The following is a 13,372-nucleotide window of genomic DNA, read 5'->3' as shown; positions in this document are numbered from 1 at the left end:
AACAGACAAGTGTGTGGTCATTTTTATGGCCTTAGGAAAGCCTGTTCCATTTCCTGATAATCTATGCCAAGTGTGTGTATGGTGTTCTTTCCAACCCTCAGTTTGTCTAACACAAATGTTTCTCCCTACCCCCATTTTGCGAATATATTTTAAGGTTTTTGTTGGCTTATGTTGTTGCCAGATTGAGTGGGGGATTGTAAGAATAGGTGCCAAACATGTTGCCATCACTGGAAAAAATCTGAGGCTCCTTGATTGTGATTAAAAATTAATTTGACAGGTTCTGTATTTTTCCTTTTGCCACAAATACATACATACATTTAGAGTTCCATAATGGTTAGCAAAAATATAAAGATAGTACTACAAAAATTGTTTGATCTCCCAGTCGAGGTAGAAGAAGTGTGCATCCTACAAGAAAACCCACTGTAGTCGGTCAGTCAGCAAGCAGTCACTGACACTGGAAGACTTCACTGTACAGTAAGGACATGGTTTAGTTTTTTACTGGATGTACAGAACCTCCATGACCCTGATGCCCTTGCCCTGCTGGGTTTTATGGTAATGGAAAACCGTGACCTCTATGTTGCTTCTTGCAGGAAGTGCACACTTCTTCGGTATTAGAAAAAAAAAATGTTTCAATTAAAAATCTTGCAGCTAAAATAAACTACATTAAAGTTAACAGATTGAGGGAAGTTTATTCTGACTTGGGTTGATTGCCCTCTGGGTGTCATGCTCCAGAGGTTGTTGAGAGTGTTGGGGCTAAATATAAGACTAATGGTACAATCAAGCATTTACTAGGAAAACCCTACGCAAATAGATGTTAAATTACTATCAAATGAACTTTAGAGGGGTTCACTAAAAACTTGCTGATCCTTGGAGATCCAGTCACGGGTTATGTTGTTGATGCAGCATTAACCTCATGCGTCATTTCCCGCAATTAGTGAAAGAAACTCAAAAAGACATTCTGACATTTACGCATACAGTTCCTGCTTTGAAGGTTTTAGATTAGATGAAATGTACTATCTTGAGGACCCCGACTGTAATGGTGTTCTGCAGAAATATACTAGTTGGCAATCGTAAGATAAATAGACAGTCTGATTGGCAGAATAAAACAGTACAATTGGGCTTTACATAGGGTACAGTATTTGGTAATGAGGTTAAAACATAAGAAAGAAATGCCTGTCAGTCAAATTAATTCACTCTATTGCATGCATCATTGTTCTGTTTGACATCACAACAACACCAGAAGAACTGCATCAACATCTTAACTTTAAAGAATAACTTAGAATGAAGTTTGACTATAACACAAGTTTCAAACAAATCCTTAATTTTAGTGCTTTAGTGCTAAAACATTCTTTTAGATCCAAAAAACAAGGTGAACCAAACATACCCATTGTAATCATATTGTGCACATATTTCCTTTCTTGCAAGTATGGAAGGCCAAAGTTACACCAGAAAATCAAATGTTTAACAGACTGATAATGTCCAACTTTATTTTCTTTCCAAAGTTTGAAAACCATCGTAAAAATACGGACTAGTTTCGTGTTTGGATCATGAATCTGTCTTGTGATTCTGGCCTGAAAGCTTTATTGCATTCATGCCCTCTTGCTCTCTTACCATGACTCCAGTCACATTGGACTGTCAACCACCTACCAAAGGAAAACAAGTTGAAGTTGTTGCATGTGCTGAATTGACTCAGTTTAGTTCCATATGTCAGCAATGAAGTTGGTAAGTTGTCACAATTAAAATGATTAATAGGAAGAACCACAAAAGTCAGACACAAGTTGAAGAAAAACATCCATTGATGCCTTTTCTTGTGTTTTTTTTTTGCTTTTGAAGAACTTGTCCCTGCTTTTCCTGTGTCTGTAACTTCTTAAGTCAGGCATGTTAAAGGGTATGACCTCGTCCCCCTTTTACAAGAGTATCCTGTTACAACCTCCCTTCTATATATCGCTATATAGCACACATACACAGACCTCCCAGTCTGACACATCAACAAGAAAAACAAACGTCTTTTTTATTCTCCACCTAAAATCGTGGCTGTATTGATTTTTAGATTATCATCAGAAAAACACAAATACCATCAAGGAAATTGTTGTAAGGCACATCTGGCTTTCTGCTGCTGCTCAGGTGATGGCTAAACTGTCTGTGTCAATGTTGCCAGAGGAATCACCGAATTGGAAACACAAAGAGAAGCTCTTCATTTGGAGGAAGCTTCTGTTGGCCTTCTCAATCTGGTGTTGGTGTGAAAATGCTTGTGTGTGTTGGGAGCAGTTTGTACTTCAGTATGGACGATTAAGAATTCAGCAAACATAAAATATGTATTTTATAGATAAAAAACAAAACAAGAGCAAATAGGTATTCTCCAGGAAGGCCATTTAAACTGTACAATACTTTCTGTATGTACCATATGCACTTATGTTTTGGCTAAGTATTCTATGTTGAAAAATACATAGGAACGTGGATTATTATTATATTGAAAGTTAAAAGCAGCTCGGTGGAAGATTGAGCGTTGTTCATTTGCATACCTGCATATCAGTGATACACAGCTAGTTGAAAATCAGCAGTTTCACATTAAAGGTAATTTCATGTTTTTGCATCCATTGTTTTAACTTCTCACCTTCCTGCAGCGAGGTAGACGTGTAATCTGTTTGTTGGGCATACTTACACGTGCAACTGAGCAGATCCAACTACAAATCCTTACCATCAGTGATGCGACGTGTGGTCAGATATAGAAGACTACACACTTTTAACCAGAGAGGGTAGTGGTGTTAAATAACCCTTTAATCCTAATTTGCCAAATTAACTGATATTATTAGTCAGTGAAGAAATAATTAAATTGGTCAAGGCTATATGACAATGTAACAATCACCAACGTGTACTTCATACCCAAACCCAATGAAACCAAAGTTTTAGCAGATGTCTATATCCAGGAAGTATGACATGTCTGGTCTGGTTCATGGGGGAGCCAAATCAAGTGACCAGATGTGACAATAAAAATGAGCACCATAGGTCATAACAATACAACACTTTTATTGTGAATATATATTTGCACAATAATCAACACCATAATATAAACACTTTTTCTTTTCTTTCGTTTTTCTCTTTTATACAGTAAATAGTATTAGTGTACAAATGTATACAAAATGTATTCAGGCTAATCAAGTTCAACAAAAGAGTAATTTGTGTGCAGTAGTAAAGCACAATCAGATATCGGAGGGACACGCACATGCCTACACATAGACACGGGACCCCCTGGTTAAAACACAAGTCAACACACGACTTCGATAGACAGGCATAACCTGAACACTCAACAAGGTCACCATGAAGGCGTGGTGGAGAGAACTCAACTTTGTTTAATTAAATAGCTAAAAAAAAACACTAAAGTGTGACCTGTATGACTTATGCTAAGGCAATGCAAAATTACCACTGGTAGTAGTGTACTATCAAAGTCCTCTCCAACAGGCCCTGATGCTGATCATAGGCATAGACAGCGTTCAAACACAGAACAAGCTCATCCCATGACATTGCAGCATTAAGACACTGAGCCTTCAGCGTCTGCTTCACAGCACTTATAGAGCGAAACAAAGAGGAAACAAGCATACGGAGAACAGCAAGGAGAAGAAAACAATGAAACAGTCATTTTGATATGCTGATCTCATTCACAAGTCATCTTGGCTCCTGAGTCTGGTGATCCAGAAAGGGAACAGAAACAGGTCTAATAAAGAGACGTGATGAAAAATAAAGCTCAAGTCTGGTTTAGGTTGGTATTGATCGAGGAGGGAAATTATATTTTCCCAAAATCAAGTTGTTTTTACTGCTGCCTGAGTCACATACATTAGAATAACTGCAGTAGATTTGGCCCACTTTAAAACATATTACTGCAAGGGCTAACCTCTCTGCAAAGAAGCCTACATGGTAAGAATACAACTCTGGTCCACCGTTTCTTTAGATAACAGACTGTTTGAGCTACTATGTAGGCACTGGGAATCTGATGCATCAAATTGAAGACAACCAAAGCTGTCAGATCAAGTACAAACATATTTGAAATTGTAATATGCTAACATTTAAATTCACATGATCTTACTTACTTTTCAGCAAGCTTTAGACTATATCTATCTATTCAGCTAATGTTGTAACTTGAATACTGATGCACACCCACATCTGAGGAATCTCTTAAAATAAACTAGCCTGAAGATTCTCTGTAGTAGGTCTGTGTGGAGCTTTGGTGTCAGAGTACTGGTGTTGTCTTTAGCTCTGTACTGAGCACATGCTGCTACAATACAACACCTAACTAGTCACAAAAATGCTAGTTGATTTTGAGTAAAAGAAAAATTAAATAAATACGTACCATACATTTAAAAAAACACTCAAACAAATGGGATATTTTTCCTCGTTGCACTGGTTGACAAAAATAATAAATGATTGCAGCATTATGATTCACAATTATAATAAGCAACACAAAATGTTGACAACTACACAAACGTTGAATAATATTTAGTTGGCATAGTGAGACTCCTTAACCTCTGCTAAATAAATCAGAAAACAAATGAGGCAGAATTAAAGGGTTTGGTTAGCTCTTACTCTTGCACCAAGGAGGGCATGAAGGAGTTTTTCATGGAAATGAGTGCAGCTGAGCACAGTAAACGTGTCTCTATTATTGAAAATGACATGGAGGGAATGAATGTGCACCCTTTGGCATTGGACAATAGAAATGCTGATACCGTTGTCAGAAAAGAAAATGTATTTTTGCAAATAGTCTGTATACATACTGGATGGCATAACTAGAGTGTCTTCTGGCCTCTTATGCGATGAGATGATCAGTGTGTGAGTGTATGAGTGTGTGTGTCTGTGTAGGGGTCATGAGTTCTGTAAAGATGTGATGAGACACAGCAGCAGTAGTTGGAGCCCAAGCATCGGCCAAAGACACGGTCTTAGGCAGGTCCCGCCTCCACAGTCAGAATCATCTTCCTGTTGGACAAATCAGTTGTCAATCAATTAGATACTCCATCTTCTCCTGTATCCGGCAGATCCACTACAACTACCAACATCACCACTACGTTTGCTACTAACAATAATGGGATGTTCATGATTGTACTGCGTCTAATCCTATGGATCTCTATCATATTACAACGCTACTCTGTGGCACTCGATCGTATTCCAAAGTCTACCTGTCATATTTAAGGCACAGTTTAAGATTTTGGGAGTCATGCTTATTCACTTGCATAATCATATTAAAATACTGATATCTCTCTTTCTTTTGAACTGAATGGCTACCGGTCGTGGCTTTATATCAACCAGTGAGGTATCAATCTTCTCATTTGTCGTTCAGCCAAAAAGGAAAAGTGTATTTCCTCAATTTCACTTTTCACTGCTGCAGTTATAAAGGCGTTCAGACCTCATTCTGCTTTATGTGCATGTGTGAGTATGTGCATGCTCCTGCCTAAGACAGTGTGTGGCGTTTTTTTATTTGATGCGAGTATTCAGGATATCCGCGCATGCCAGAGGCCTCGGAGAAAGAGGTGGGAGTCTTCTGTATTCAAAGGGCAGGAAAGCGACGTGGAGCTTCCTCTGTGTACTCGAGTGACGAAATGGACTGGCCTAGAAACACACTGTCTTTCTATGAGGAGCTGAGCCAAAAGTAATGGGACAGATAGAAAAACGAAAAAGGGATGCGGCCTACTTTTACTCTGTTCATTGACTTCCTCAACCATTCCTCCCCTTCCTTTTGATTCCCAGCACAGATTCTCCACAATACAAACACTCAGGCACATTAATTAGTGGCCCATTATGTGTGTAATCTACGCCTTCAGAAGACAATAAATGAATCAGTTCACAAAAATATGGGAAATACTTCCAAATATTTAGACGTCTTATACACTGTTGAAAAAAGGGGGGCAAAGCAATAACCTCACGCACATGTTATCCACCTTGCTCCTTTCTTTTACTGATTTACTTCAAACAGTACAATACATAAACTTCCGTCCAATCTCCTCAAGGGAATCTACATCAGGGCATTAGCTACTGTATCATGCATCACAATTAGACCCTAACAGACTTCTTAATTCAAGAGAAAATAGATCCAAATGTGCTTACATATTTTGGTGGACAACACATTTACGCAGTGCTAAATAAAAAATGTATGGCTATGACTATATTTATACAGTTGTGTGCTGCTATAATTGAATTGTGGTGGTACGACGCTATTATACCAAATTGATTCAACACTTTTTACTGCCAAGATTCAATCTGTTCTCCATCCGTTGGGGTGAAAAAAAAACAAGATGCCAAAGAAAGAGTTAGGGAGGTAGGCATGCAACTAAGAAATAAACACCATCTGTGTTGTTTTTTTTTAACACAGTGTGTTATTTACTTAATTCTTGTGGGCCACTTCCTTCTCAAGCCAACCATTGTAGTACCTGATTTGTCTTTGCCCAGCACATTGTGATGGCCCAGATAAGGTTGAAATCATGAGGGATGTTTTAAACCCATACAAATGTTGGTCAACTGAAATCCTATCACCACTTTAATCAATCAATTCGTCGATGTGGGAAGAAAATGAATCTGTATGTTATGTCTCGATTAACCAAATGGCCTACAGTAGACTGTGCACTCTGCCTCGTAGCCTGGAATAATCAACCCACAGCAATATGACTTAATTTGATCAAAAAAGAGCATTTCAACAAACCAATCAACCAACTAGCCGTAAAACCCATAGTGGTTAATAAGTCTACATGAAGCTGTGAAAGGACACTGACCCTGAACTCAGCACCAGAAACAACAAGAGAGGTGTGGGGCTCAATGTAGAGCCTCTGCTGATTGGGCACAAGGGCTCATCCTACCAGACAAGAGCAGCAGCCGTTGGAATGCAGAATCACAAAAAAAGAATGATATTTGATGACTGAGAAGATCATAAAAAGCAAGATAAATAAAACAATTGAGTGGCAATTGCATAAAGAAAATCATGAAATGAAAAATAAATACATGTTAAGTGAAACAAAATTAATGTAATGAATAAATTAAGCATGGATTAGAGTCAAACATTAAGTAGTGCTTCAAATCTCTGCAGAATGCTGATGAAAACCAGACAGAAGTGACATAAGCCAACTGTGAAGGCTCACTTATGTAACTCTTTCCACCAATGTTTACTGCACAGAAGCATATTTGTGGTTGTGTCTTACATCTTCATTGTTGTCGAAACATACGTCCGGCCCTTTGCGGTATCTAGGATTCTGAGCCAGCTCACATGGATCCGGACCTTCAGCTGAACAGACATTAAGGAAAATAACATTTAACATCAGCAGTGTACATTTAACAATTTAAGGAGCAACGGTTAAATGATGTGCTGAATCTTAATTTGCCCGCTAAAATGCTTTATGTTGTTCCAACCCTTCTTTGAGAGATTTAAATTAAATTAACTAGGGCTGGGCAGAGTTGAAAAAAATGAATCGCTATTAATCGCATTATGCGCCAAATTCAACAATGAAGTAAAAAACTAGTGTATTGCATGCTTTTATTTGAAAGTAATGTTACTAGAACAATTTAACAGCAATGTGGAGCAACAGCAAGTTAACATACATACATATATAGTTTATAAATATATATATTTTCTTTTTGAACAGGTACTGTTTAGTAAGGGTCCCTGTGAGGGACAAGCCATTCCTTCTTTTGTCCATGTTCAGTCTGTTGCTTACCTTAAAGATGGTAAAGACCAGCAATTGATTTACTTTATACAAAAGCAATAAGTGCTTTTCATATTTTTCAGTTTGTTTTTTCTTCCTCAGTGAGAAAAGTCCAGTCTGTGTTGTCTTGGACAAGTGCACTGAACATCTTGTGATGTGAGGAAAGTTGTCTTCTTTGAGAGAAGAGTAAAGATCCAGAAGTGATGCTGCTTTAAAGTGCTCTGCATGGATCAGACCGCGGGGTCAGGAGCTTTGCGCATGAGCGATTAACTTTCAATCTGGACGCGGAACCTGCCGGTACATATTATATGTAGTGTATTTGCCCGCCTGTGCACATCAACATGAATCGCCTTTAAAGTGAAAGCAGTGCCACTGTAATGCGTTCATGGCGTTTATCTTATTTATTTATTTTTCATGTTTGATTGACCTCGTGCTGGCCGGACTAGGAGAGCCGTGAGACGCCAGGTCTGAACCATGGAGAGATTTAAAGCAATAAGCTCCTCCCAATGCAGAAAAAAAACATGCCAAAAAAAACCAAAACATGCAGTTAACGTGTGATCAAATAATTAACGCCGTTAAAGGATTGCCAGATTAATCTCACGTGAAAGCGTTATCGTGCCCAGCCCTAAAAGTAACTCAGAAACGCAGTCCTTGAAATAATTTTAGATGATACATTATGTGGTCAAGTAGATTGTAATGTCTATATATAGTGTACTATAGCAACATGTGTGTGTCATATGAGTGCCAGTGTTTGTATGTGTTGAGTGGCGTCCTTATTAGTGACTAGAGGCCCTTGTTGACCCCATGGAGGTAGTAACCTCTGAAGATAACATCTGGAATGTTACATCAGTAGGAAGCTGCAGGATATATATATATATATATATATATATATATATATATATATATATATATATATATATATATATATATATATATATATATATACTCATCTTGTACATACACACAAACACTCTTGCTCCGAACCTTATTCTTGATGATAGCAGCATGCAGTAAAGATGAAAAAAAAAGAAACTAAAAGTCTTGTAGTAACATGAGACAGGCTTTCATATGCTGTGCATCTGGTTCACTGTTCAAACGTGAACATTCAGGGGGGACCTACTGCAAACTCCTTAGGCGTGAGTCCTTGTATTGAGAGTTTAAAGCCCCCGCCTGTCAACAGGGGCATGGATGGAAAGTAAAAAGTATGTTCGATTTTTACGAGCTGAGTGAAAGGATACAGGGCTGTTCAGCCTGCCGTAGTGGCCTGGGGTCACATGACAAACATGTTGCCTTGGCATCGGTGATCAAGAACACCAGGTTGGTGTTTGGCAGTTTCTCTGCACGATACATCCTAGAAAGCACACATGGCAACACGTACATACTGGTAAACAGTGTATACAGTATTCATACATTATTCATATCTGTGGTGTAAGGATATGATACTCTATATTTATATATAACAATTTATCTCCAACATAATACACACAGGTATTTGTGCAGATGTGTGTCTTCTCTCCTGACATGGGACTGTCTTTTTATGGTGGTACTGAAAGTTTCTGTGTCTACACTCGTTAACATTTGGGGATAAAGCACTAGACACGTGGGACTTATAACATCCAGTAATTACAGCCATATTTAACCCCCTCCAACAGCTCATACCGACACAATAGCAGGTTAGAGCAAAGTGGAAGTGCAGTGGTCTGTGAATGTGTGTATTAGGGAGTTTGAAGTATAGCCAGAGAGTGAAGGAAGAAAAACAGATAAAAGAGCTTTTGTGCTTCCCTCTACAATTCTGGTCACTGACAGATCAAGGTAATGTGCGTCTGCGCTGAACTCATCCGAAAACAGCTGCCTGAAATCAGGCTGGAAAACAGAAAGAGGCCAGGAAACTAACACTATTCTGGACCCATCCCAGCAGACCAATAAACAGAAGGATGTCCAGGAAGAAGACAGCGTTAGAGGTGGAAAATCTGAAATGACGCAACCCATTTACAGTAGAGTGGAGAGAGTCACTGAAAAGGGAGCACATGCAGATTTGTACACATATTACAAAAGCCCCACATACCTGGAACAGTTTCCACAGTCCAGGACACCTGAGTAGGAACTTTCATCATTGTCAAAGAAGTACTGAGTCTGCTCTGTGATGCAGCTTTCCTTGAACATGGCATCTGGTATTTCATCATCTGCTGACTCCACTAGAAATAAGAGACAGGTGTAATAAAGAATAATGCTGGAGAAGATTATTGAGAGAGCGGTGAGATCTATCAAAAACTGGCGGTTACATTTTACAGAATGACAACTGTTGCTGCTCACCTGCCTCTAGGAGGTCGGGGAACATGAGAGCAAAGAAGAGCTGCTGGAGTATCGACCTAGACGCGGAAAAAGAAGAAGAAGAAAAAGAGTCACATGGATTCTTCAATGCTCCATGTGATATATGTTAAACAACAAAACACTTTTAATAACAGCCACACATATCCGTAAGGCTAGCGGTACGGGTGATGTAAATGTCAAGAGAAGTACCAGTCATTTTTTTAATAAATCTGTTTATATTGCAGTTGGACAGTCATACAGATAGCGATGCAGTATAATGTTGTGTAACTTGTCCTGCACTGATCCAGCCAGCTGAATCCCTCAATAACATACAAGCCAACTGCCGTACTACTCCTACCCTAAAGTACAAATCAACTCCCACTCTCAAGCAAACAAACACAAACATTGTAGGAAAACAAACAAAGAAACCCAAACACACAACCTGTACACTCACCAGGCAGCACTGGAGGCCCACCAGCCAATACTGAGCATGTCTGCAATGGTAGGCTGCAAAGAGAAAGGGAAATAAAGTCATGGAGAATACATTCCAAAATAAATTGGAGAGGCATGAGAAAGACAAAAAAAAAGGAATTAGAGAATGGTGATTTCTTTCGATTGTATGTTTTTGTATTACTATTGCGAACCTAGAAATAAAATGTAATATACAATCAATATTTCAAACTACAGGAATATTATAATCAATGTAGATTTTCCCTTACCAGCTTGTAGAACAAACACATATTGTAAATGCATGAATGAATACATGCATAAATGCATAAATGTGTAAATTATAATAAAATCAGAGTCAAAGTGGCAGCCAAGTGAGTTTCTAACCACATAGACAGAGCGCGGTCCTGCTGCAGCTTTGCTTTCTTTCTCTGGGTCACAGACAGACTGGTAGTCATAGGTCTTATTGAAGGAGTACAGGGAGGTGTTGACCAGGTTGATCATCAGCACAGGATCCACCTCGCCAAAGAACTGACCTATCTAGACGCGTTCACATACGTACACACAAAATCAAAACAAACAAAAAACAGCAATCAATAAAAAGTGTGTAAGACTCTGCTTGTCCAAACAAAACAAACAGCTGTGTACTATCCCCTCTGACTGGGCTTTATAGTCGGTGCACTGATTATTGATTATTGTGTAACATTGAATAAAGGTTGCACATTCATACTTGTATGATTACATTGAGTTTCACCTGGTGGATGAAGGTTGTGTTTATATATTTCTCATAAAAGGACGCTGGCCTGAACTGAGCAGAGAACTATTGTGACAAGATATAACTAACGGCACAGCTAACCAAAAACCTCTGCATGTTCCCAACAGACACCAAATGTATCACAAGATTTAAAAAAAGAGACAGGAGGGTGCTTATTTGAATGTTTGATGACCATAAACTGTATGCCAGACATTCTGATTGTAAAAAGGATCAAAGACCGCAGGTGTCCTGTCTTGACTGACATGTAAAGTTTCCAGACCGGCTGTATGTCCTACCACTGACACACACAGGGGCACAGCAGCCTGAAAGAGTGGAGTTAACACAGCTGAGCTGACGTCTTGCATACACAGGGGACACACTTCACTTCAGCTTCCATGCCTGACAAAAATCCATCAGAACTTTCCCTTTGATCCTCCTCCAGTGGATAGTGCTTTACTTTCCTTGAGACATGGATGTACTGCTGTCCTACAGGAACATTCAAAGAGCTCCCAGATAACAGGCCATTCTTATTACTTAGATGAGTCATGGGCACTTTGTTTGACCTCAATATAAGATTGATGGATCCCTGACAAAGGGGAGCTAGGTATGAAGAAAGGTAGAGAAAAGTAAGAAATATGAACGCTGGCAAAGTCTTTGATTGAAATTTAATCTGACGATGTCACAACATATGTTTTATTGCTGTTGATTTATCAATTACTTTTGAAAAAGCAGATAAGTAAAGCATACATGATAGGGTTGTGATGAGGTGAAGAAAATGGTTGCCGTAACTTACTTGTGTGATATACTCATCGTGGTTAGACATGAGAAGAAATCCCCCATCATCTAGGATGACACAGTCTACATGCTGTAATGTAAAAAGAAAAACTGTTTAAAAATACAATAAACAAATGATATTGTAGCATATTTGATTTTTTTCTCTGTCTGCTCAGCCGTGGTAATAGGAAAACATTTCAGACAAAAAACAAAACATTCTCAGGTAAGATTCAATAAACCGCATTGCTGTACCTTGTCATTCTTCAGACAGCCACAAATCTCATCCTTGCACTAAAATGACAAAATGATGAGCCAGACAACCCAATTACTTTTGTACACCAATAGATAACTGTACAAAAAATACAAATGCACCTTATTAACACAACTTACATTCAGCTTCAGTGTAGCATTCATGAAAATGCTCATCCAGAAGGAGACGTTGAGTTTCACTCCCACCACTACGTAGCAAACCACAAAACATTCAGATGTACTTTAATTTATGTTGCATCACGAGAAGCAATCTATCTGAGATAAGCAAGACTGACCAGCTGGTTTGAGTGTGACTTCATCAATCGTGAGTTCCACTGCTTTGCTCACGATAATACTTGACTCAGTAACAGCCTCCCGGCCCTCTGCTGCAATTGAGAAAGGATACACAAGAGAAAATAAACAATAATCATAGCAATTTCACCTTAATCGTGTTTAAAATGATGTTGGCAGAGAACATTTAAGAATGAGAATCACAGTAAAATAGAATAATCACTTTCCATTTTGGGAAACCATACATTTTAAGCTGCTAGTAATTTATGTGAGTGGAGTGGAGTCTGTGAGGTCAGTACATGTGTTAATCCAGTCAAGTGTAGCGGAAAGCATCAAAGTCTTGAGGTCTGTTAGAGACATCAGTGGAGATAACAGGAAGTATACAGGGCGGGAAGGAGGGAGAGAGGGGATGAGCGCTGAAAGACGCAGCGGGAAAAGGAGAAGGATAAAGACAGTGGTGTCAGAGTCCTGAGAGTGTGATCTTTTCCAGTAGGATTGGGATCACGTCCAAAAGCAGAGAGCAGGATAGGCTCAGTGCCAAACCCCTTTTAAAGATCCTTACACATACAATTGCGCACACATGCACATATTCAAACCTTTTGGCAAACTTACGGTTGAAAGATGGAGCTGTGAAAATATAAACTTCATTGTCCAGGGTCCTTTTGTAGAAGCTGGACTCGTATGTCTCAGGATTCTCAGTCCACTCTTCCCCAGCACTAAAAACATTAATATAGTCACATAATATAATATATGGACCATTATATTCATAAAACACTATCTGATCCATTGATCTATCTGAACAATGTGCATTTTAATCTCCAGCCAAATGTTAGTCATCGGAATACAAGGCACACCCAAAGCAGTTGATATA

The 13,372-nt window shown here is 38.8% G+C and overlaps 1 protein-coding gene across 1 annotated transcript in view; it reads right to left on the bottom strand.

Moving 5' to 3' along the window:
• Window positions 1–3,054: 3,054 nt before the first annotated feature.
• Window positions 3,055–13,372, bottom strand: part of LOC137803955 (voltage-dependent calcium channel subunit alpha-2/delta-1) — a 56,743-nt gene continuing 46,425 nt past the window's right edge. The window contains exons 27-38 of the mRNA XM_068602846.1: window positions 13,114–13,217; window positions 12,507–12,596; window positions 12,352–12,419; window positions 12,214–12,252; window positions 11,981–12,052; window positions 10,821–10,973; window positions 10,441–10,493; window positions 9,990–10,045; window positions 9,742–9,871; window positions 8,915–9,027; window positions 7,176–7,258; window positions 3,055–4,965 (exon numbers count right to left, since the gene is read on the bottom strand). Of these exons, the coding sequence (XP_068458947.1) occupies window positions 4,855–4,965; window positions 7,176–7,258; window positions 8,915–9,027; window positions 9,742–9,871; window positions 9,990–10,045; window positions 10,441–10,493; window positions 10,821–10,973; window positions 11,981–12,052; window positions 12,214–12,252; window positions 12,352–12,419; window positions 12,507–12,596; window positions 13,114–13,217 (1,072 nt within the window). The 3' untranslated portion in view covers window positions 3,055–4,854. The remainder of the gene's footprint in view (window positions 4,966–7,175; window positions 7,259–8,914; window positions 9,028–9,741; window positions 9,872–9,989; window positions 10,046–10,440; window positions 10,494–10,820; window positions 10,974–11,980; window positions 12,053–12,213; window positions 12,253–12,351; window positions 12,420–12,506; window positions 12,597–13,113; window positions 13,218–13,372) is intronic.

The sequence above is a fragment of the Clinocottus analis genome, unplaced genomic scaffold (genome assembly GCF_023055335.1).
Source record: "Clinocottus analis isolate CAN_PGR_092001 unplaced genomic scaffold, fCliAna1.0.p SCAF_6, whole genome shotgun sequence".
Lineage (NCBI taxonomy): Eukaryota > Metazoa > Chordata > Actinopteri > Perciformes > Cottidae > Clinocottus > Clinocottus analis.
The sequence above is the reverse complement of the archived record's forward strand: the minus strand, read 5'-3'. Positions and strand labels throughout refer to the sequence as shown.